At 42.7% G+C, this 24495-nt stretch overlaps 1 protein-coding gene across 1 annotated transcript in view; it reads right to left on the bottom strand.

The window, feature by feature from the left end:
- LOC147727211 (transmembrane channel-like protein 1) overlaps positions 1 to 24495 on the bottom strand; it is a 371185-nt gene that overhangs the window by 188850 nt on the left and 157840 nt on the right. Inside the window, exon 9 of the mRNA XM_086963587.1 lies at positions 4022 to 4164. Within this exon, the coding sequence (XP_086819713.1) occupies positions 4022 to 4164 (143 nt within the window). The remainder of the gene's footprint in view (positions 1 to 4021; positions 4165 to 24495) is intronic.

The following is a 24495-nucleotide window of genomic DNA, read 5'->3' as shown; positions in this document are numbered from 1 at the left end:
GTGAGAAGAGACGTTGAAACTAACTCGGTACCTCAGATTGGAACTGCTTCATTCTCACAGGATGGCACATTTCCCCAAGAGCCAATATTCTATTCTAATATCTTTTGGTGCTCAAAGGCTTTGTGAGTCTCATGGTCAGCTGAATATGCTTTGCAAGGTCTAAACACTTCACTTAGGTACATTTTCATTTTATTTGGATCAAATTTCTCTTGGTTGATGTTTCAGTAAGAACACACATTACAGGAATTGGAAGGGATTTGGTCGTTTTCAGGGTCTTAGTATCATTAAACTTCTCTTCAGTTTCATTTCGAATCCCTAAATGTTGGCATTGTCTCACTTGGTCTTCTTTTCCTACTTCTCTGTGGGGGTGCTAGCCCTCAGTTCCTGCAATACTGCCTTAGGTCAATAGGAAGATGAAAACATTTTATACATTCTAAGCACTGGTAAGCAATGTAAAAAAAAAGTCACAGCTCGGGCAAAGGATGTTTAGACAGAGTCTAGAGGCCTCATAAGTATTAAACAAAGGTCTTAATGTAATATTGTCTCAGCCTTAGGTAAGAAGCACCGAGAACAATCTTTGCTTTAAGGGAGGTGCTGTGGGTGCAACGATTCAGCAACTCAAAAAGTGATACATTATTCTAAATATTAATGATTGTAAGTCCCAACCAAAATATTATTAAAAGGAGCATTTATTTGCTAACTACCACAAACTGTTTAAAATAAACCAACAGAAGGGGACTGGGGAAAATTAGTTTCAGCAATTGTAATAATTCATTACTAATTAAATCTATGGAATACATGTCCTTCTATGCAAAATGAAGAATTACAAAAATCCTTCAGTGGTACTCCTTTTCTTTTCAGGAAAATCATGGCAGATGTCGGTACGTTTGTAAATGTTCCGAGTGAAAAAGGACGGGGGGCTTTTGTTACCATGCCTTGCATTCCGTTAGCAACTCGCTAACCCTAAGACCAAAATGTGTTTAGGGAGCTCACTCCAGTGGTTTGTTTCAAGAATTTATTAAAGCTGGAATATACAGGACTGGATAAACTGCACAGTAGCAGAATTGACAGTTATCCCTTTACCAGATGGATGATAGAGTTTTGTCCCAGGCCTTGAACGGGTCTCTAGAGAGTATTCTTCAGTAAGACTTTACTGCTAGCAGTTTAGTATAGTCCAGTTTCAATACTTTATTCGATTGCAAAATAAAATAATAAAAAATGCAGTGAACTAGATTATAAAATCTTAATACACAATCTAATAAAAACAGTTCATAAGACAAAGAATATCTTTGAAAACAATGCCCAGTAATAGTCAAGAGCAATTTAAAATGTTCTTTCTAGTATAAAATACAGCCCACAAGAAGCTTGACATACTACATCATATCTTAATGGTAGACACAGATTTAGGGTAAAGATAAGCAGGGTAGCATTGTGTGAAGTTGAGCGGTCTTAAAATGGGCAGAATATACATTTTTCTCAAATTGCTGTAACATTTGCAGAAAAGAACGACATGCATGGTACTCTGTGCCGTCAGAGTATCACAAGGGACAATTTATTAGTATTCATTTCTGGAAAACTGATCAAGTATCATTCTGAAGCTGGTGAGGATAAATCTATGCCTTGAGTTTAATATAAATTTCAGATAAGGCTGCATTTCCTGCATAGTTAGGATGGAGCGCTTGATTTTTTGTACGCTATGCTTTAATATTTCAGTGGTCACTCTAAGATTATCAAGGTGTGCCACACATTCATTTTTCAAGTCTTTTCTATTAATGGCTTCCAGGGATTCGGGCTTCACATAATAAAAAGGATGCCCCAGATCACGGAAAAAAACTTTGGATATATTTCAACCAGGATAAATATAAAGTGGAGCTGTTCTTGAGTCAATCCCTGATAATGGTACGATTTAAGCCGGTATAGTCTGATGTCCAAATTTTATACCATAATAGACTGGACTGCAGTATGATTAAATCTGTAACGTACGGCACACCCGATTGGCAGACATATGCAGAGGAACTCTTTGGCGTGGCAAGAAGATACTTTAATAAATTAATTTCCCACCCCCTGCAATGTCCTACAGTTAGTATGTCCACTCATGTGGGTCCATGAGCCTTCTTTGTGAAATAATATGCCCAAATATGAAAAGTTAGTTGTAAAACAATATCTGTACCCTTGATTTTTATGTCTCAATACATCGCTGTTCTTCTCCCACATTTCATGATGAGCATTTTAGATTGGTTAACTAGGAGACATAAGTCCTGCTTATAATCGACAACATTTGCAAGAAGGCTCTGTAGGGCCAGAGGAGTTCTAGACATAAGAACGGCATCATCCGCATAGCGGAGGGCTGGGGCAGGGCAATGTCCAATTTGCGAAAGGTCTTTACATTGGATGGATAGCAACGCCCCTATACTGTTTATATATAATGAAAAAGAAATGGTAGTAAAACACAGGCCTGTCTTATCCCTCTCTCTTCATTAAAACATTGTGTACATTCTCCCCTGGTGCCAAATCTAACCCTAGCGCTACATCCCGAATAAAACTCTCTTAAAATGTTGATAATGGATACCTCCACCCTTAAATCTCTTATAATTGCCCACAGCTTAGCATGAATGACACAATCGAAAGCCGATGACAAAACAACGAAGGCCAAATAGATGTTTCCCTCTGTGATCTTGGTATACTTTCGAATTAGCATGCTTTCCATTTTGCAGATCTGACAAAATATCATAAGATTCTGCCCAATCCTGTGGCCTATTCAAGATGATATGACCAGCTATCTTTGCTAAGGAATCGAGAAGGGAGATCGGTTTATAGCATCCAGGATTACACAGATCTCCCTTTTTGTAAATCGGGATGATATTTGATGCTGCCCACATGGGTGAAACGCCTGTGTTACAGCATACACGCAATTAATGGGTATTGGCCTTAAACAAATCCACTGGTATAGCGTTCCTCTATGCTCAATGGTGTAGTATAGTCTTTGTATACCACAGTAATTCTGCAGATGGCCGTTTGCAGACTTCCGAGTCTGAAAATAAGACAAGACTGCTTTGCATGGTCATCTTCAGACCTTGACTATGGCTTTGTCTGTCGAACTTCTCCTGCAAACAGCTACGTTCAGGGCTTAGTATAGCTGGGCTTTTGCGTTAAGAATAATCTTTGACAGGTCTACTTATCCTCACTTTTTGCTAGATATTACAGCCGCCAATCAGGGCAACAGCAGCAGACACTAGCCCAGAAAACTCCATCAAAAAGATGGTTCCTTAGTGCTGAAAGGTATGTTGAATTTAGAAAAGAACGAGAAAAGCGATTTTTTTTGCTTCTTGATCAAGGGTCTTCATAAGTGGTACATAATTTTATAGGAAGACCTTGACAATATGTAAGATGCAATTGCCATTTATGTTATAACTGGAAGTTTCAATGTCATTGGTGTGATAGTAAAGCTATCAAGGTGGCACACATCCTATGCCCAGTGGCCAGAGGGAGGAGTGTTGAGCCTACTCTATAGTGCGCATGACAGTTTAGTCGGCCGTCTTGGGCAGAACAAACAGTCATGCGCACTTTGCATGTTCTCCACCAGCTATATTGCACAACCTCGGTGGAGAACATGCCTAGCCTCCCAGTCTCTCTCTGAGCACCTAACCACGATGCTCAGACCAATCACAATGCTGCTGAAAGGCAGTGTTGTGATTGGCTAGGAGAGTCTGGGAGCCTGGGTGCTTCCTGTGCAGAGGAGAGGCGGCAGCTGGTGACCAGTGACCAGCAGGTACGTTTTCTTTCTTTCTTTTTTTTATATTTTCGAAGGCAGTTATTTCTTGTTTTTAAGACAACTCCACAGGGAAAATATGAGACTGTCCTGTTCTATCCTGGTACTTCCTGCAGGCAATCATTCAACCTTTCTGCAGTTACTTTCAACCCCCCCCCCCTCCTCCCGTATGTGGCTTGTCTTCTGTGTACACACACCATATTAAAAAAACAAACTTTTTTCTCAAATTTAACATGTCTTTTAAATACTCACGTTCTGATTACCACCATGAAGCTATAAGCAAGGGTTCCAAGTCCCACTAGTAGGTAGGAGAGGGGCAACCGGAACTGCAGCCAGCCAACTGTCCTAATATTGTTGTAATAGCCGTAGAAAAGGACAGAGTATTGTGCATATCCCTGTAAGCAGAATACATGTTTTGGACTTTATTTCACAAATATTAAACACACCAATATTAAAATCTTGTCTGCATTTTTTTCATTGGGAATATCTACATTTGCAACAAACCAGGCAAAAATCTCATTCCCACGCAAGGGAAATATTACTCTTACTATACAGGTTTCTTGTACATTGTATACTGATTGTTGGAAATTGGGTTACTGGGTGAGGAGCGGTGAAACCCAACTCAAGCAGAAACCACAACTTTGGCCAGGGTAAAACAACAAGCAAACCCCAAACTAACCTGTGCCATCCCTTCTGGTAGCTTGGCACAAAAGCAATCATGCTTTTTAAAGAAACTCAAAGTACTTGCTTGCACTAAGAAGTCAGACCCAGCCTGCGCGCTATTCAGTTTCAATATCTCCCCTACAAGTAAGAAAGGTTGGAATGGGGAAAAATGAGCACACTGGGACAATACAAGCAAGTTTTTTTCTGGGTGTCTATAAATAGAGACACCTACTAAACTGTTCCCTGAGTGTGGGAGAATTGTTTTGCATCCTTCCACCAAGGTAATTTATGTTATTTACCTACGAAGAGATGAATATAATTTGACTCTTTTCCTTCTCTTGGCGAAGTCTCCTGCACATGGTTTAGGCTCAGAGAATACAGATAAAAGCTAATACTCATGCAGGCAACCTTTCCTTGAACTGTTGGGCGCTTAAATACTTACTGAACCAGAAATTATTTTTGGGTATTCAGATGGGACACAAGCGTCAGCGGTGCCTGTAAGGAATTATGACACACGTATTTAATACAGTTCTCTGAGACTTTCCTTTGAAGTTGCATTTGACACATCTATGGTTGTGGGTCTCTTTTCCCCAATTCCTTGCTGTCTCCTACCTTTATTGTGTACTGATGACAATCCTGACCAAAATAATTGTGCCAAGTGGGTTGAAACGTGGACAACAGCATTTGTGGACTGGTTTTTAAATTTATTTGTGTTTTTTGTCACTCATGTTTTGAGTGCCATCTGGAACAACATACTGTCCCAATCAGTCACATTTATATATTTCTGTATATAACACAAGTGTACTTTTGTAGTCACTTTACTCACCGTAACTGGCTGTCCCTTTATAGGAGCATCCTATTTTTGGACAAATACAAATGCTGTGCCATATGATTATGGATCGTTATTACATTATCTGAATATGATAAACAAAATAAATGCATTTATTGCTAAACTGAAATAACCTGAAGAAGAGTTTCTTTACATCGCTATTGCTGTGGAAGTCCAAGGGTACACTTCCCCTAAAGGTACCACCTTTTTATGATAATAAGTAACCTCCAATGCAGCAACAAAAAAAGAGTTACTGGGAAGATGGCCGGCACTGGCGAATCCCACCACGTGTAGCCGCAGGTGACCGCACTGCCCCTCCCCCTGTCTCTAAGCTGATTCTGCCTGCAGCAAGGTAAGGAGATGCCGAGAACGCAGAGAAAATGCCAAGGCGAGTGACAAAAGCCCAGTTAAAGTGTACTGCCTGGGAAGTTTTGCTGCCCTTTTTTTCTGCTCTTGAATGCCTCCCCCCCCCCCGATCCCCCGACTGGAGGGGTCTGTGGAAAAGAGAGTGCTGTGGTGGTGGAGGGCTCTCTGTTGAATCCCAAAGTCGGGCAGCGAAGTAAGGGAAGAGGCCATGCTGCTCCTTCACAGACACCCTCACAGACTGTCAGCTTGAGGTGAGTCGGCTATGCAGGCACCCCCCCCCCCCCCAGACATTCTGTTAGTTCTTTTCTGCTGCTGCTACCGGGATGCCCTAGAGGCCCCCTTAGGGGATACAAATGTCATCCTTTTTGGAATACTGGCAGGAAAAAGCAAATGGAAGGAAAAAGTAAAACATTTTTAAAGGACTATTAACTGTTGACAGGGGCTATGGAGCTGTGGGGGCATACTCTGAAGTGGAGATTGCTACTTGGCAAGCCCCTTCTTTTCTATTTTTTTTGTTAAAGTTGACATCTGAGACTTATTGAGAAAATAGTATATAACTCTGCACATAAGTTGGCATATTCAGTTGGTGTTGGGGCAGCGATTTTTCTAATTAAGAAAACTGCGGTTTTGACTTCTTGATCCTGACCATGATGGGGAAGCATTTAAAGATTGCCACGGTAATGGCTCTTGTTGTCTCAAGTGTGGGTCTTAAGTCTAAATCTCAAGCAGTGCAGATAAAGATAGCTTCAGCAGCAGCAAGAAGCGATCGTGCGCAAAAATCTTGCCGATGGTCAGGCCCAATACCAAGCCATCCGAGCTCAGAAGAGGATGTGGTGGAGGACAGAGTCGGGGTAAAGGGGATGATCAAACGCTGGAACCTCCTCGGCAACAAAAATCAGTTGAGAAATTAGACTGTGAGGGATCACCCCAGGCTCAATCTGGCTCAGCTGGGAAAGTTGTAATTTCTAACGAAGACAGCGGGATAACAGGGAATATTGAGGAGAGGTAAGACTCAAAGGAAGTTTCCTATAGCTCGCTTTATGGGAAAACAAAGGAATACCCATTATTTATGAAATCTAAAATATCCTCATCGTCTGCACAAGTTCAAGTTCAAGAGCAATAGCCCAGCAGTAAAAAGCAAGTGAAGGTGTCACAAGGCGTTCAGGCTTCTACTTCGTCGAAGATTGAATTGGAAAAAGAAATGGGGCCTCCTTGACCCCTAGTACAGCAGAAGGGGCTCTCAATGGGAGGTCAGCCTTTATCCTCCATTCGAGGTAAAATCCCAGAGGTAAGACAGCAAGATCAGGCTCGAGAAACATCAGAAGAACCCTCAGGAAAGCAGACGTCAGAAGAAGGGGGCGTCATCTAATATGACATAAAAAACATGCTATATCTTATCTTGGATGAGATATGTGAGCTTAAAGCAACGCAAGAAAGCAAGCTAACAGCATTACATCATCGCTTGCCAAAAATTGAAGAGGCAGTTGGTAGCTAAGCGGAAAGAATGCAAAAGGCCAAGTCTCAGATATCACAGCTTGAAGACCAGATGAACACAATGCAGCACCAGGCTACTTTAGATAACAAACAGAAACCTTAACTCAAAAGTAAGCTGGAGGAGCTGAAAAACCATTCATAATGCTCCAACCTGTGGCTGTTTGGGGTTCCAGAAGGTTGCGAAGGATCACAAGTGCATCAATGCGTTGAGACATTTATTAAGGACAATATGCTGCCAGAGCTCTCAGGAGACCTTACTATCACGAGAGGACATAGAGTCCCAGCCCGGCCATATCCGAACCCTAAGTTGCTGCAAACAATATTAGTAAACTTGGCAGATGTTTGGGTCAAAGAACAGGTATCGACCAGGGCCATCCAAAAGAGACAATTTCCAACTCGCGAAGTTCCTAGCTGTCGCATTTTCTCTGACATGTCAGCAGCAGCAGCTTCAGGTAGGAAGGAATTTGTTAAACTTCTGTACTTGTTTAAGGCACAGGGGGCTCAGGCGGCTATAGCTCAGCAATCTAAGGTACAAGTCCTGGTGCAAAGGAGATTTCATATGTTTTCAAATATTGATGAAGTTCAGGAAGTTACTACTGAAAAGTAGATAAGGAAATCAAATCCGGGATAGTGTTTGTTTTATTTTGAATGAGCAATAATGAAAACATATGGATTGGTTACTGGTTTTTATCCTTGAGGTGAAATGGATCTGAAAGTAAGGATAATCTTGATTAATGTAAATGGATTGTCCAACAAGCAAAATATTGTGGTTTGATTAGAGGGCTAACTTTTTTTTCTCCCCAGATTTTATATCCTTAGAAAACCCATTTAAAAACAAACACACCAAAACTTTCTATCCAAAAATATTATTTGAAGATATTCTTTGCTTCTGCTGGATTAGCAGTAGGGGGACCTATCTATTTTGGGCAAGGGATCGATTGGGACATCTCTCAGGTTTTAAGAGACCCAAAAGGGAGGTGGATTTGGGTTACTGTCTGGGTCAATGGGAGGCTCTTTAATTTTGTAAACTATTATGCCCGAAAGAAGATGATCTTAAAGCCCTTATGAAGATTAATGAGTTGGTCAGAGGGATAGTGATTCCTTCAATCCTAGGGGGGGATTGTAACTTTATTCAAGACTTGAAAAAGGATACCTTGAAATGAACTAAAAAACAACTAAGGCCTAGGACTAAACAAGTATTAGATTGTATAAAACAGGATTATCATTTAATAGTCCCATGGCGTAAGGCTCATCAAGATATTTCACAATTTAGTTGTTACTCTCGCTGATTTCAGTTAGTGTAGCATATTGATTTCTTTCTTATCCCTCGATACATTAATTGCTTAAGACCAGAAATTGGAGTAAATTAATTCTCAGATCATTCATTGGTAATAATTGAAATTATAATGTAGGCAACAAGGAGAGAAAAGTCCGGGTGGCAGATGAATCGTCTCCTCCTCTCGAATCTCCAATGAGTGGAAGATATGAAAAGATGGATAAAAAGATTCTTGTAGGAGAATAAGGGCACCACAGCTATATTTTCGGTTTGGGGGTGCTTTAAGGCCACATAGTGGGGACAGATGTTGGCTTGTGCGGTCTCACAGACTAAAGCTCGGAGGATACTTGTAGCTGAACTACAACAGGCAGTTGATACTGCCTTAATGCAGATAATTAGTGGCTCAATTCAGCGCTCTGTAGCTAAGGAAGTATTAGATAAAGCTAGGCAGGAGCTAAGACAAATGTTTATTCTTGAAGAACTAACTAGCTCACGGACGTTCCAGCATGTATGAAGAAAGTCAAATGGTTGGGAAACTGCTCACTTGGTCAAGCAGAGTTAAGCAGGAGGCCGCAGTATTAACAGAATTTTAAGAACCAGAGTCATTCTTGACCACTATCACAAGCTATATACAACAAGCTACCAGTCTTAATAATGGTTGAGGCTGAAAAAGCATTTGATTTAGTTAATTGGGACGCTCTTTTTTATGGTTTTAGAAGGCTTGAGTTCCAAATACAAATAATTATTATGCTAGAACACTTATATCAAGGGGCCCAGGCTCAGGTTTTTATAAAGTTACATTTAGCAGGGTATGTGGATATAAATAGCGGAACTCTCCAGGGTTGTCCCCTATCCCCTGCATTGTTGACCTTTTTTATCCCCTTCGATGCTCATGGCGGAATGGTTTCGTCATGAGCATCAGTGTTATGTTATGTTATGTTATAAACCGTTTTGTAGCGCGCTCTGCTACTTGTGAGTATCCTGGCGCGGGGAAGGGATCAAAGCGGCATAGAACAAGACAGAGAGAGCATCCTCCTAACCTGCATTCATACAAAAAGGTGGGTTTTCAGATGTTTTTTAAAAGCAGTCACTGTCGGCATGGAGCGAAGATGGAGAGGGAGGGCATTCCAGGCCCGAGCCGCCACCACCGACAGTGACATACCACCCAGTCTGGCGCGTTTGAAGCGGGGAAGAGACATTTTGAACAATGAGGCAGATCTCAGGGTGCGTGCCGGGATGTACTTGGTGAATCTTCTCTTCAGATAGGAGGGGCCTTGGTCATGAATTGCGCGAAACGCCAGCACCAAGGCTTTAAACCGAATGCGTTGTATTACTGGGAGCCAGTGAAGCGAGCGCAACTCCGTGCGCACGCTCTTCCACCTAGGAATGTTAAATAATAGGCGTACAACCGCATTCTGGACGATTTGGAGGCGATTGACAAGGTATGCCGGAATGCCACTAAACAGTGCATTTGCATAATCAAGGCGGGCCAGTATGAGAGCCCTGGCAACCGACTCTCTGGCCTCCCTGGGGAGCAGGGGGAAAAATTTACGGAGCATTTTCAGAGTGGCAAAACAAGTGCCGGTGAGTTTTTTGATGTGATACTCAAATCTGAGATCCTCCGTAAACCAAATACCCAGATTTTTTGCAGGTCTCCCCATCTCTGTTGGGCCAGGAATGTTTGGGGGCCAGAGTGTGCTCTTGAATGAGGGGGGAAAGGAGCCGTAAAAGAGCACCTCGGACTTGTCCTCATTGCACTTCAGCTGGGCCTGTGTTAACCAGCGAAATACTGAGGACAGACATAGATGAACAGTAGATGTGTCCAGGTTGTCATCAGGCCAGGTAAACAACAGCTGGGTGTCATCAGCATACCCTACAATTTTAGCCCCGAACTGTTCAGCCAAGTATACCAGAGGTGTAATGTATACATTGAACAGAAGGGGGCTAAGTGTGGACCCCTGCGGGACCCCCGTAAGCAAAGGTCTTTGCTCCGAAGCATACGGAGGCATCCAAACTTGCTGGGTCCTATCTGATAGAAAAGAAGAGAGCCAATCAAGCACCACTCCCCCAATACCAATGTCTGACAGCCGGCCAAGAAGGAGATCATAAGGGACAGTATCGAAGGCGGCAGAGAGGTCCAATAAAATTAGGACCGCTCTGCCACCTCCATCAAGACACTCCCGGATGGCTTCAGACATCTCCACCAGGGCCGTCTCGGTGCTATAAGCGGCCCGAAAGCCCGATTGGGCCAGGTGGAGGGCATTAGATGTTTCCACAAAGCTCTCCATTTGTAGAAGAGCAGCCTTCTCACAAATTTTTGTGAGAGCAGGCAAGAGGGAGATGGGTCGATAGTTACCCGGGACCGACACATCTAGTCCTGGTTTTTTCAGGAGTGGAAGGAGTTTAGCGTGTTTCCAAACCTGGGGGACCACGCCAGCGGTCAAAGAAAGATTCACCAATTGCGTGATCTCACTATAAACAGTCTCCGCCACCTCCGAAAGCACTCGGGCAGGGCATGGGTCGACAGGGGAGCCCGATTTAAGGGACTGGAGAAGACGAAGAACATCCTCTTCCAAAACCTGTGCAAAGGTGGTAAGTTGGTGCACAGGGAGTGCGGGAGAGGGTGAGCAGGGATCGGCCACAGAGCGATCAGCGGAAAGTGCCTCTAAAAGGCCTCGCTGGATCTTCGCTATTTTAGTTATAAAAAAAGTGGACAACTCCTCACACCATTGTGCAGAGGACGGGAGGGCCATGGCTTCCGCCACAGGGGACACAAAGCTTTTGACGATCGCAAAGATCTCTCTGCTGTTATTGTTGGCCTTGTTAATGCGCCCGGCATAATAGAGACCTTTAGCGACCCTAATGGCTCCATAGTAGTTTTTTTGTGCAAGTCGAAGGGCGGATTTAGCCTCGGGGCTATATTCTCTCCTCTATAGGCGTTCTAGTTTCTTACAGCCCTGCTTCAGCTCTCTTAATTCTGGGGAGAACCAGGGTTGGGAGGGCGCGCGTCTGGCTCTGGTCAGCACTGTTTGTTTAGTAGAGGCAGTCGCCGCCTGCCCTATCCATTCATTGAACTCCCCTACTACATCGTCCAAACATCCCTTGAGATGTGGGCGAGTGTTAGACAGGGCAAGTCTGAACGCAGGTATATTAATTTTTTGACGATGGCATGTGGGGGGCGGGGGGCTGGACTCTGCCAACTCCCAACTAAACCTGACCAGGTCATGATCCGACCAGGATGTTTTTTCCACCGACACTGGCTGGATGGGGAAATTCGTGCATACCAGGTCAAGTAAATGGCCACCCACATGCGTAGGCCCCGACACCCATTGAACTAGCTGGGCGAGCTCCAGAATTTCCCCGAGCCTACGAGCTTCAGAGGAATCAGGGGTATCCATGTGAACATTTAGGTCCCCGACCAAAAGAAACTTAGTGCCCCTTTGCTCATGATGGAACCATACCGTCATGAGGACAGTCACAGGAAATCCCTCTGCTGCAGACAGCAGAGGGATTTCCTTCTCTCCCCTGTGGCCTCGGGAGCTGGGGAAGAGCTTCCCCAGCTCCCGAGGCCCCCTCCCTGGTTTCTGTGCCATGACGATCAGCCCGCACAACGCGCTGTCGTCATTGCACAGAAACCGAAACTGAAATGAGTCTTTAGGCTTATTTCAGTTTCACTTTCTATGTGCTCAGGGGGCTATCTCAGGACCCGGGCACGTAGAAAGACGGGAGAGGTATCATTGGAAAGGGGAGAATCTCCCCTTTACAATGAATCCCTGATTGGGGATTGTCCCAGGAGGGCGATCCCCAAGCAGGTATCCACCCACTAGACACCAGGGAGGGGGGAGCGGCTCCTTGGGCAAGGGCTTTTGCTCCCCCCAAATTGTTTGGGTGTAATTTAGTCTTTTTGCTTCACCTGGGGGGTAGATGGGGCAGTAGCTCCCAATCTGCCCCCTGGGGGCAAAAAGCCCACTAGACCCTAGGGATATTTAGATATCGCCACATAATTTATTGGGATGGGGGCTTCCCATAAGGGGCATGTCCGTGCCCCACCCGCAAAAATTTACAGCCTTTCTGCCCCCCTGAGGGGCATTGGGGGCAGAAGCCCCCAATCTGCCCTGCCAGGGGGGCAAAAAGCCCACTAGACGCCAGGGATTTTTTGGGGCAAAGTTGAATTAGGGTGGGGGCTCAAAAAATGGGCATGCCCATGCCCCCACCCCACTCCCCCAAAAATAAAAGCCTTCCTGCCACCCCTTGGGGGCAGGTGGCGGCATTAGCCCCCAATCTGTGTCTCCGGGGTGGGGGCTAAAAGCCCACTAGACTCCAGGGATTTTTTGGGGCAAATTTTAATTAGGGTGGGGGCATTGGCATGCCCATTTTGGGCAGCCCCACCCTGATTAAAATTTGCCCCAAAAACTCCCTGGCGTCTAGTAGAGTTTCTGCCCCCCATGGGGGGGCAGATGTGGGCATTAGCACCCAATCTGCCGCACCTGGGGGGGCAAAAAGCCCACTAGACGGCAGAGATTTTTTTGGGGCAAATTTGATTAAGGGTGGGGCTCCCAAAACGGGCATGCCCATGCCCCCACCCCCTCCCCTGTAAAAATAAAAGCCTTCCTGCCCCCCTGGGGGGCAGATGGTGCCACGGGGGGCTAAAAGCCCACTAGACTCCAGGGATTTTTTGGGGGCAAATTTTAATTCTGGTGGGGGCATTGGCCTGCCCGTTTTTGGCAACTCCCTTCCTAATTAAAATTTGCCCAAAAAACTCCCTGGCATCTAGTGGACTTTCAGCCCCCCTGGATGGCAGATGGGGGCATTAGCACCCAATGTGCCCCGCCGGGGGGGCAAAAGTTCACTAGACGCAAGGTTTTTTTGGGGCAAATTTGAATTAGAGTGGGGCTGCCCAAAACGTGCATGCCCATGCCCCCAACCCCTCCCCCACAAAAATGACAGCGTTCCAACTCTCCCTGGGGGGCATATGGGAAAGTATCCCCCAATCTGCCCACCGGGGGGGCCAAAGGCCCACTGGTGCCAGGAATTTTTTGGGGCAAATTTTAATTAGGGTTGGGGCTGCCCAAAACGGGCATGCCAATGCCCCCACCCCATCTGCAACAATTACTGCCTTTATGCCCCCCCCTGGGGGGAAGATGGGGAAGTTGCTCCCATTCTGCCCCCCCTGCGGACAAAAAACCCACTAGACGCCAATGATTACGCTGTCTTTTTTATGTGTGGGGGTGGGGGCTGCCCAAAATGGGCATACCAATGCCCTCACCCCCCAAACAAATAGCCACACTGTTTCTGACCCCCTTGGAGGCATATGTGGGTAATCCCGCCCTCCCCCAATATCCCCCCAGGGCGGCAGAAAGCAGACTAGGCACCAATTTTTTTTTTAGCAATATGCCAACCTGTCGATTTTGGGCCCTAGCGCAGCCAGCAACTAGGGAAACCTAGCAAGCCTGTACATTTTTCCAAATGAGACACCCAGGGGATTCCAAGATGGGGTAACTTGACTGGCTCTCACAAGGTTCTGTTACCCAGATTCTCTTGCAAACCTAAACATTTGTCCAAAAAAAAAACTTTCCTCACATTTCTGTGGTGGAAAGTTCTGGAATCTGCGTGGATCCACAAAATTCCACTCACCCCACGATCCCTGAAGCCTGCCGATAAAAACTGTGCCTCACTCGTGTGGGAGGCCCAAGTACCAGCAACAGGAAGGGGCCCAAAACGTTTTGAGGCAACATCAAAATTGCCTATCACCATACAACCTGGTTTTGCAAGGAGGGGTCACCTGAGTTTTTGGCCCTGTGCTCAGCAGCCATTTAGGAAAACCTACCAAACCCACACATTTCTGAAAACTAGACACCACCTTGCAAAACCAGGTGGTTGTGAGATAGGCAATTTTGATGTCGCCTCACTACGTTTTGGGCCCTTGGCTGTTGCAGGTACTTGGGCCTCCCACACAAGTGAGGCCCCATTTTTATCGGGAGACCAGGGGAATGCTGGGTGGTAGGAAATGTGTGTGAGCCCGGTGATGCCACACTTTCCCACACAAAAATGTGTGACAAAAAAATATTTTTTCAGCTAAAATTGAGGTTTGCAAAAAATTCTGGGTATTGAAACGCTGGTGGATCCACACAAGCCATACCTCCCTGGAAGCCCCTGGGTGTCTAGTTTTTGGAAATGTGTCGGTTAGGTAGGTTTCCCTAGATGGCCGCCGAGTATGGGGCCGAAAACCCATACAAGTGAGGTACCATTTTTATAGGGAGACGTGGGGGAAAAGGGTTATTTTTCACTGCCAAATTGAGGTATGTGACCACGTTGCGTCTTTTCTTGTAAGACTTTGGGGAACACCGGGTGGGTGGAAATTTGTAGATCTACGCAGATTCCAGAACTTTCCACCACAGAAATGTGGGGAAAATGTGTTTTTTTGTCAATTTTTTTGGTTTGCAAGGCATTATGGGTAACAGAACCTGGTGGGAGGCACTCAAGACCCCCATCCTGGATTCCCCTGGGTATCTACTTTAAAAAAATGTATAGGTTTGCTAGGTTTCCCTAGGTGCCGGCAGAGCTAGGGTTTAAAAAAACAACAGCTAGACGCTATGGCAAAAAAGAGTCATTTTTCCCTGCGAAATTGAGGTGTAATCACGTTGCATTTTGCGCCATTTCCTGTCGGAGGCACTAGGCCGACCCACACAAGTGAGGTACCATTTTTCTCATAATACTTTGTGGAACGTGGGATGGGTAGAAATTTGTAGATCCATGCAGATTCCAGAACCTTCCACCACAGAAATATGGGGAAAAGGTGTTTTTTTTGTCAATTCTTTAGGTTTGCAAGAGATTCTGGGTAACAGAACCTGGTGGGAGCAGTCAAGTCACCCCATCCTGGATTCCCCTCGGTATCTAGTTTTCAAAAATGTATAGGTGTGCTCGGTTTCCCTAGGTGCCAGCAGAGCTAGGATTCAAAAAGGACAGCTAGGCACTGTGCAAAAAAAGGGTCATTTTTCACTGCGAAATTGAGGTGTGACCACGTTGCGTTTTCTGCCATTTCCTGTCGCAGGCACTAGGCCGACCCACACAAGTGAGGTACCATTTTTCTCGTAAGTCCTTGTGGAACGCAGCGTGGGTGGAAATTTGTAGATCCACGCAGATTCCAGAACTTTCCACCACATAAATGTGAGGAAAATGTGTTATTTTTGTCAATTTGTAGGTTTGCAAGGGATTCTGGGTAACAGAAACTGGTGGGAGGCAGTCACGTCACCCCATCCTGGATTCCCCTGGGTGTCTAGTTTTCAAAAATGTATAGGTTTCCCTAAGTGCCGGCAGAGTTAGGGTTCAAAAACGACAGCTAGGCACTTTGCCAAAAAAGGGTCATTTTTCACTGCGAAATTGAGGTGTGACCACGTTGCGTTTTGTGCCATTTCCTGTCGCAGGCACTTGGCCGACCTACACAAGTGAGGTAGCATTTTTCTTGTAATACGTTGGGGAATGCGGGGTGGGTTTAAATTCATAGATCCACACTGATTTCAAAACTTTCCACGACATATATATGAGGAAAATGTGTTTCTGGGTAACAGAACCTGATGGGAGGCAGTCAAGTCACCCCAGCCTGGATTTTCCTGGGTGTCTAGTTTAAAAAAAGTACAGGTTTGCTAGGTTTCCCTAGGTGATGGCAGAGCTAGGGTTAAAAAACGACTGCTAGGCACTTTGCCAAAAAAGGATCATTTTTCACTGCGAAATTGAGGTATGACCACATTGTGTTTTGCGCCGTATCCTGTCGTAGGCACTAGGCCGACCCACACAAGTGAGGTACCATTTTTCTCGTAATACTTTGGGGACGTGGGGAGGATGGAAATTCATAGATCCACGCAGATTCCAGAACTTTCCACCACAAATATATGGGGAAAATAGTTTTTTTATCAATTTTTTAGGTTTGCAAGGGATTCTGGGTAACATAACCTGGTGGGAGGCAGTCAAGTCACCCCCGCCTGGATTTCCATGGGTGTCTAGTTTTCAAAAATGTATAGGTTGGCTAAGTTTCCCTAGGTGCTGGCAGAGCTAGGGTTCAAAAACAACAGCTAGGCACTTTGCCAAAAAAGGGTCATTTTTCACTGCAAAATTGAGGTGTGACCACGTTGCGTTTTGCGCCGTGTCCTGTCACAGGCACTAGGCCGACCCACACAAGTGAGGTACCATTTTTTTTGTAAGACTTTGGGGAACGCGGGGTGGGTGGATAATTGCAGAACCACGCAGATTCCAGAACTTTACACCACATAAATATGAGGAAAATGTGTTATTTTTGTCAATTTAACAGGTTTGCAAGGGATTCTGTGTAACAGAACCTGGTGGGAGGCAGTCACGTCACCCCATCCTGAATTTCCCTGGGTATAGGTGTGCTAGGTTTCCCTAAGTGCCGGCAGAGTTAGGGTTCAAAAACGACAGCTAGGCCCTTTGCAAAAAAAGGGTTATTTTTCACTGTGAAGTTGAGGTGTGACCACGTTGCGTTTTGCGCTGTTTCCTTTTATTTTTTTTAAATTATTTTTGTGAGCAGATTCAAAGGGTACATAAACAGAAAATACCAAAAAATATATAAGGAGTTTACAAACATGAGTTCAAATAGAAAATAAAAAAGAATAAAAATAGGTTTTGGACAATAGAAATAAGAGCTTGTAATACATTAACCAATTTAAACAAATATATTAAGCTAAATAAGTAATACAAAGTTACATAATTCATTTCACCGTCATTTCATAAAAGCTCTTAAGTATCTAGAAAGTTTTGAGGAAAGAATATCTACAAATAATGTTTTTGTATAGTGATTTCCAATTAGAAAAGTTATTTATTCCTTTGAATCTCATACCAGGTGGCAATTGGAGCCCATATTTGTTCACCAAGTGATCTTGAGTTTTTACCTCTGGTTCTATAAATTGCTGTTTCTTGTTTATATATACCTAGCAGTCTGTTCAACCATCCCTGAAAAGTAGGGGCGTCGGGATCTTTCCACCGTGCTGCCAGGATAATTCTATAGACAGCCGTACCTACATAGATAGCCAAGGTTTCCTTATTGCTATGACCTAGGGAGTCATCGTATCCTAAGATAAAAAGAGTTGATGATGCTCTTACTTCATGTCTGAAGGTTTCGGCCCAAAACTTAACAATGCATATTTTAATCTCGTCAAGCTTTGGGCATTCCGCGAACATGTGAATGAGATTGGCTGGTCCTAATGCGCATCTAGGGCATTGATCATGTGCCCTTTTTCCCAAAGTGAATAGTTTAGAAGGGGTAAAGTATATGTTATATATTGTTTTGTAGGTTTGGGCTTTTAAATTGGAGGCCAGCAAAACTTTAGATGATAAGTGTAGAGACATATCTATATCAATATTTGCATTATTCAATTTGTTGACCAAGTTTGTTTCGATATCTTCGAGATCATCAGGATGATTCCTTATAAATAGATCGTAGATATTGCCTATTCTGGTTGTCTGTTTGCCTATGAGATCTAGAAGTGGTATGGATTTTACGTCTATATTTAATATCGACTGTCTGAGGGATGTGGAGATTTGTATGAATTTTAAGTAATCTGTAGGGGGGATTTGATATTTAACACAGAGTTCTTCAAATGTAGTTTTACGTTCTCTGCCAAGAAAATCACCAACTGTTACAAGACCTAGACTCTCCCACCGCCTAGAGGTATTATCGGTGAGATAGAGTGGAAATATTGAGCTATGCCATAAGGGTGTATATTTAGTATATCTTGGTATTGTCAGTGTTTTGGTAGTTCTTTTCCAAATTTTTAAAGTATCTGTCAGAATCTTAAATTTAATCTTTTTAAAATAAGATGGTTCAACTTGTCTTAACAGTAGGCCCCTGGCTTTGCTACCCAACATTAATTCATAAATTGATGCTATAATCTGGTCTCGGCTGATGTCCAAATAACTTCGGGCTGAAAACAAGATGGTCATTTGTTGTAAGAGGGTTGCTCATAGATAGTATGTTAGGTTTGGAATTGCTAATCCGCCTCTAGAATATGGTAGTGTTAATTTAGGGAGCGCTCTCCTAGTTTTTCCGTAATTCCAAATAAACCTAGATATTGCTGACTCTAAGGTTTTGATTGTATCTCTGTTAACTAAAAGAGGAATTGCTCGAAACATATATAAAATCTTTGGAAATACACTCATTTTAATGTAATTTCCTCTGCCGATTATAGAGAGGTGAAGATTATTAACTCTAAGTAGTTCTTTTTTAATTTTTTTAATATGTAGGTCATAATTTAGCTGGTTGATTTCACTAATTTTTGGCGAAATATTCACCCCCAGATATTTTGCATTATTGACTCTATATTGGCTGACAAAAGGCATGTTCTCAGTACATATGACCATCGTTTTATCCCTATTCAGGGAGTATCCTGAATATAAACCAAAGGATCGAGCGATTTCATCGATCTCAGCTATTGCCTCTTTGAGATTTGTTGTTACTACCGCCACGTCATCAGAGTAAGCGAGTACTTTAGTGCTATGCATACCTACTTTGATTGGTTCAATTAAAGACGAGGTTATGAGTTTAAGAATTAACTAGGCACTTTGCCAAAAAAGGGTCATTTTCACTAAGAAATTGAGGTGTGACCACATTGCGTTTTGCGCAGTTTACTGTCGCAGGCACTAGGCCGACCCGCACAAGTGAGGTACTATTTTTCTCGTAAGACTTTGGGGAACACGGAGTGGGTGGAAAATTGTAGATCCACACAGATCCTAGAACTTTCCACCACAGAAATACAGGGAAAATGTGTGTTTTTTGTCACTTTTTTAGGTTTGCAAGGGATTCTGGGTAGCAGAACCTGGTGGGAGGCACTTACGTCACCCCATCCTGGATTTCCCTAGGTGTCTAGTTTTTAAAAATGTATAGGTTTGCTAGGTTTCCAAAGGTGCCAGCAGAGCTAGGGTTCAAAAACTACAGCTAGGCCCTTTGCAAAAAAAGGGTTATTTTTCACTGTGAAATTGAGGTGTGACCATGTTGCGTTTTGCGCCGTTTCCTGTCGCGGGCACTAGGCTGACCCACACAAGTGAGGTATTGTTTTTCTCGTAAGACTTTGGGGAACGCTGGGTGGGTAGAAATTTGCGGATCCTCGCAGATTCCAGACCTTTCCACCACAGAAATGTGGGGAAAACGTCCTTTTTTTTGACAGTTTCTTAGGTGTGCAAGGAATTCTGGGTAACAGAACCTAGTGGGAGGCAGTCCAGTCACCCCATCCTGAATTTCCGTGGGTGTCTAGTTTTCAAAAATGTATATGTTTGCTAGGTTTCCCTAGGTGCCCGCAGCGCTAGGGTTCAAAAACGACAGCTATACACTTCGCAGAAAAAGGGTAAATTTTCATTGCGTAAAAAAGAAGTCATTTTGAAAAATGACCAATAATTCTCATGCTAGTATGAATATTCCCAATTTTGAAAATGTGCAAATATGTACTATTTCTAAACTCTACAACTTGTTCCCATTTCTGAAATACATAGGTGTCTTTCTTACCGATTTTTCCATGTATATATTTTCACACAATAATTGCTATATACCTTGTACATAATAAAAAGCCATTGCAAATTTCTAATCAGTTTTTGACTCTGGGTTCGTCTGCTTGTTGGTGACTCCTGTATATCCCCACAACCAGGAAGGTCCAGCGGTTGTAACGGTATATTGCTTTCAAAGAGCTGTCATAATTACAAGAAGTTACAGTTGAAAATGTTGACACAAAAGGCTGTTTTAACAATTTTTCACTTTTTCCAACATTTAACTGTTACTTAACATAAGGAAACCTTGATGGATCTACACAAATGACCCCTTGCTGAATTTAGAATTTTGTCTACTTTTCTAAAATGTGTAGATTTCCAGGATCCATTATTGCTTTCACACTCATTTTTACCATTAACTGGAAGGAGGTTGAAAGCACAAAAAATAGCAAAAATAGGCTTTGACCCAGAAAAATGCCAAAACTGTGTAAAAAATGTTGGTTTTCTGACAAAAGTCTGTCATTCTCTAAAAACTGGGAACATTTTGATTTCAGCCCCATGAAGCCTCTTTTGATAACATTTGTAGGGAAAAACCCATACGCTTTTATTTGTAGCCCGTTTTACCAATTTTTCCGGGAAAAAACTAATATTTTCTGTATTTTAGCAAATTTTTGAAACCCCTCCAAGGGAATCCACAAACCCTGGGTACCTTTAGAATCCCCATGATGTTGGAAGAAAAGGACGCAAAATTGGCGTGGATACCTTATGTGGTCTAAAAGTTACAGGGGCCTAAGCGAGCACTACCCCAAATAGCCAAAAAAAGACTTCGCTCAGGGGGAAAAGGCCTAGCGGCGAAGGGGTTAAAGAACCACTTGCTGCTAGGTTCAGGGCTAATCAGGAGATAAAGGCACCATTAGAGGGTAAGCCCAAATTAAAACTGTTTGCAGATGATTTTATTCTCTATCTTAAACCTAAGGAGCATAATATAAAAATAACATTGACAGAGTTTGAGCAGTTGGAATCTATAGGGGGATATACAATCAATCATAATAAAACCCAAATCCTGCTACTTAATACAGACTACCAAATTCTTCTGAGTTATCTGCAACAGCAAGCCTGCTCCCCCGAGCCAATCCAATGCCTTGGGATATATGTTACAAATCGTTATGAGGGTTTTTTTTTAATTGAATTACAGAGGGATGGTTATTAAGATAAGAATCCTATTAAATAAATGGTCACTTTTTCCGCTTTCATTAGTTGGTCGAGTTGCTCTTATAAAAATGTCTATCTTACAATTATTAATTTTCCTTTTTACTTATGAACCAATAAGAATTAATATGTCATATTTAAAGGAGTTGGAAGCAATGTTTTGTCAATTTATTTTAAGTCAAAAGGGGTCAAGGGTAAAATTGTCAGTTTTTCAACTCGCTATAAGTCAAGGAGGGATGGTACTCACCCAGGTTCGATCCTATTATGAGCTTAAATTTTTGGATATAGTGACTCATATTTTAGATGGCAAGGCATCGCTATTTTTTTTTTTTGTGGCTAAAGTTGTGCAGGAAGTAGTATCTCAGATTCCGGTGTTTATTAAGACTGCCAAGCTAGCAATGAGACACTACAGGACTTTGGGGTCCGATTACGGGTATTATATTCTATGAAGACTCAGACAGCGGGATATGAGTAATCAAAACTCACAGAATGTAAACATTTGGGCCTGTGTAGGCAGAATAGTCAGATATGATTTTGGGAAAGCAATGGCTTCACGGTACTCGGTCAATTTATAGTTGAGGGAGGCATCTACGTTGGCAGGAGATCAAGGCAAGGTGTGGAACGAAGTACAAGCCCTTTTTTTTAGGGTTTTTCCAGATTATGCAACTTTTGAAAAGATATTGCTCCCCATCTGGTTCCGCTTAATGCCTGTACCAAAGGGAATTTTATACAGTAATACATTTTTTAGGTAAAATTGCTCAAGAAACACATTGCACTTTCTCAGAGCTTGAGTGGCAGAGGATTTCACTGAAGGGCAATAAGGCATTAAGAGCAGAACATTTTAAAAGAATGTGATTTTTATCCCGCTGGAAGGGCTATACACCAAGGGCCTTACATACAGAAATAGAAGATAGGTGCTTTTGTTGCTATCAACTGGGACAGGGAGTGGCTCTATATCTTTATTACTTGTCCACTTTTAACCCAGTTTTGGGAGAAAGTGTTCTCTGCCCTCAACAATGGTTTACAGAGAAAATTAAAACCTGAGGCGGAGATAGTTCTTTTTGGGGCATTAAGGCAGACCCAAAATACTTCAATTTCTAAAGGGGAGGAAGCATTTATAGGATTATTCTCTTTAATAACATGGTCCCTGATCCTTCAGAATTGGAGGACAACTACATTCTCAGATTATCTAAACTGGCATAAACAAATGGTTTGCATAAAAATATTTGAGGAAGCTTATGCAAAAAGGGTAGGTATCATGAAAAGATTTTCAGCAGTTTGGCAATATATGGATAAAATATGTCAAGTTTGATTTTAGCTTAAACAATATAATTATGATAATAGTGGAATCATTAAAAGAACTGCACTTTATTCTATATATATTATGGCTATTCATATGTAGGGGTAATGAGGAAGGAGAGATACATGGAAATCTGGGTCTCGGGCACAGAAGTAATATGTGGATACATTTTAGTGGAGGATAGTTGAGAAAAGCACTTTAGGGGTGTTAAAGGCACAGCACTTTAGTTTGAGGAGAGATGTTAAACTTCTGCTTCCACATAAGGTCCATTGCTTCGGGATAAGAGGTAATAATAAATTGATTATTAAGAAATAAGAAATAGGAGTTTTAAATGTTATGAATTAGAATACTATGTATCAAGATTAACATTAATAATCTGATCCCGTCTAAAATGGTATGAGTGGTACTGATAGTTGTGTGGTTGGGGGCTTGGGGGTTTTATATGCACTTTAGGGCTAGAATTTGCCCAATAATTTAGAATCATTGTAAGTGGTTTTTATTCTCTGTACCGGAATGTGCTATTGTTATAGAGTTTGCATAGGATTTGAGAGCACTGCACTTTATTATCTGCAATTTGGTTAAGCGGTAGTACTAAACCATCAAAAGATTTCCTGCTGCAAGATAAGAAAAAGCATTCGATTTTACGAGTTATAAATAGTTATATTCATTGTGATATTTGAGGATGTCGGGTTTTTGCTATAATTCTGCTAAAAAAAGATAATTAAAGTGTTACTGGTCATTTTTCATTTATCATCTGATTTAGAGGAGTGTGGTACCAATCAATCCAATAAAAGTGTGGTAGATAAGCTAGTCATACAATTGCAATGATCAGCAGAATCTCCACTGTATCTAATCAATAGGATACAGAATTTCTAATTCTATTGCAAAAAGGAGCTATGAATCCCACATTTGCAACTAGGGAAATCTGCCATGATAGTCCTGAAAAAAGGCAGCAGGAACTTTTTTTAAAACACCCCTAGTGTGAGGAGGATCCACACAGCATATCCATGAAGTGGGAATTGTGGGTACTAATGATGTGCTAGAGTGGTGAAAGACTCTGAAGGGCTGATATCACATGATGAATTGTCCTCTGGTACACATATTGTGCCTTAAATATTGTTTACAAAATAATTCTCCCAGTTAGTATAGATTTTCTATTATTAATCATAATGGTGCTATATGTTTGTAAACATTATTTAGGACATGCTTTTTATGCCAAACAATATCGCTGTTGAGAATATAAAAAGTGTCAGATGAGATTCTGACGTTTTTATTCTGGAAGAACTATGGCAAGAATTATGAGATGGCTAGTAACTCAAGCTGGAAATACAAGGGCCAGAGTTCCTGATAAACAGTTCGCATCTCTGTCCCAGTTACAGCCCATCATGAGTTATCAGGCTCGGAATTGGAAAAACATGCGGGTACCTGAATTAGTGGTCTTGTAATTGGGGAGAATGTGTAGGTTCTAGATGTACCAGGTTTACCTGTGCATGGTGTTCCCCATTCAGGGCACTTTATCACTCTCATATTTTTTTCAAGAGGTGGAATTTGTATGTGGTAAAGCATTGATTTTTACCAAGTTCTTTACTGCGCCGCATGAAAAAAGTCTGAATGGTATCACTTGGGGAAATACCATTCTCCACAATTCAAAATGAGGGCCTAAATCAGGAGAATATTTTTGACGAGTCTGGCAAAGGAGCAAAACAGGCTGGAAACAGAAACACTGGGCCCTATTTACAAAGGTTATTTTGGTTGTAAATGTACGTTTAAAGACAGCATTACCAGAAAGATGTTCCTGGCAGGCTTTAATGGTTTTACAACTGCAGATTTCTCTGCTATGATAGTGCTGAGAAAATTAAAGTATGTAAAGTATGTAATTGCACTCAACGGATGGGAAATGGACATTTCAAGCCACGGACTGCCTTTGATGTTTGGAATGACCCATAAAAGTGCATTTGTGGGCATTCCATTATTCCTCACTGACCCTTTCCACCCTTGAAATGGTAGGAGATGTACTCTAGCCAAGGGCTTGAGTAACACCTCCTGGAGGACTGTAGAGGGAACGGATCACTGCAGACTTGCTGAGGGTGGAAGGAAAAATG

The sequence above is a fragment of the Lissotriton vulgaris genome, chromosome 3_1 (genome assembly GCF_964263255.1).
Source record: "Lissotriton vulgaris chromosome 3_1, aLisVul1.2, whole genome shotgun sequence".
Taxonomy (NCBI): domain Eukaryota; kingdom Metazoa; phylum Chordata; class Amphibia; order Caudata; family Salamandridae; genus Lissotriton; species Lissotriton vulgaris.
This window is presented reverse-complemented; position numbering and strand designations above follow the sequence as displayed.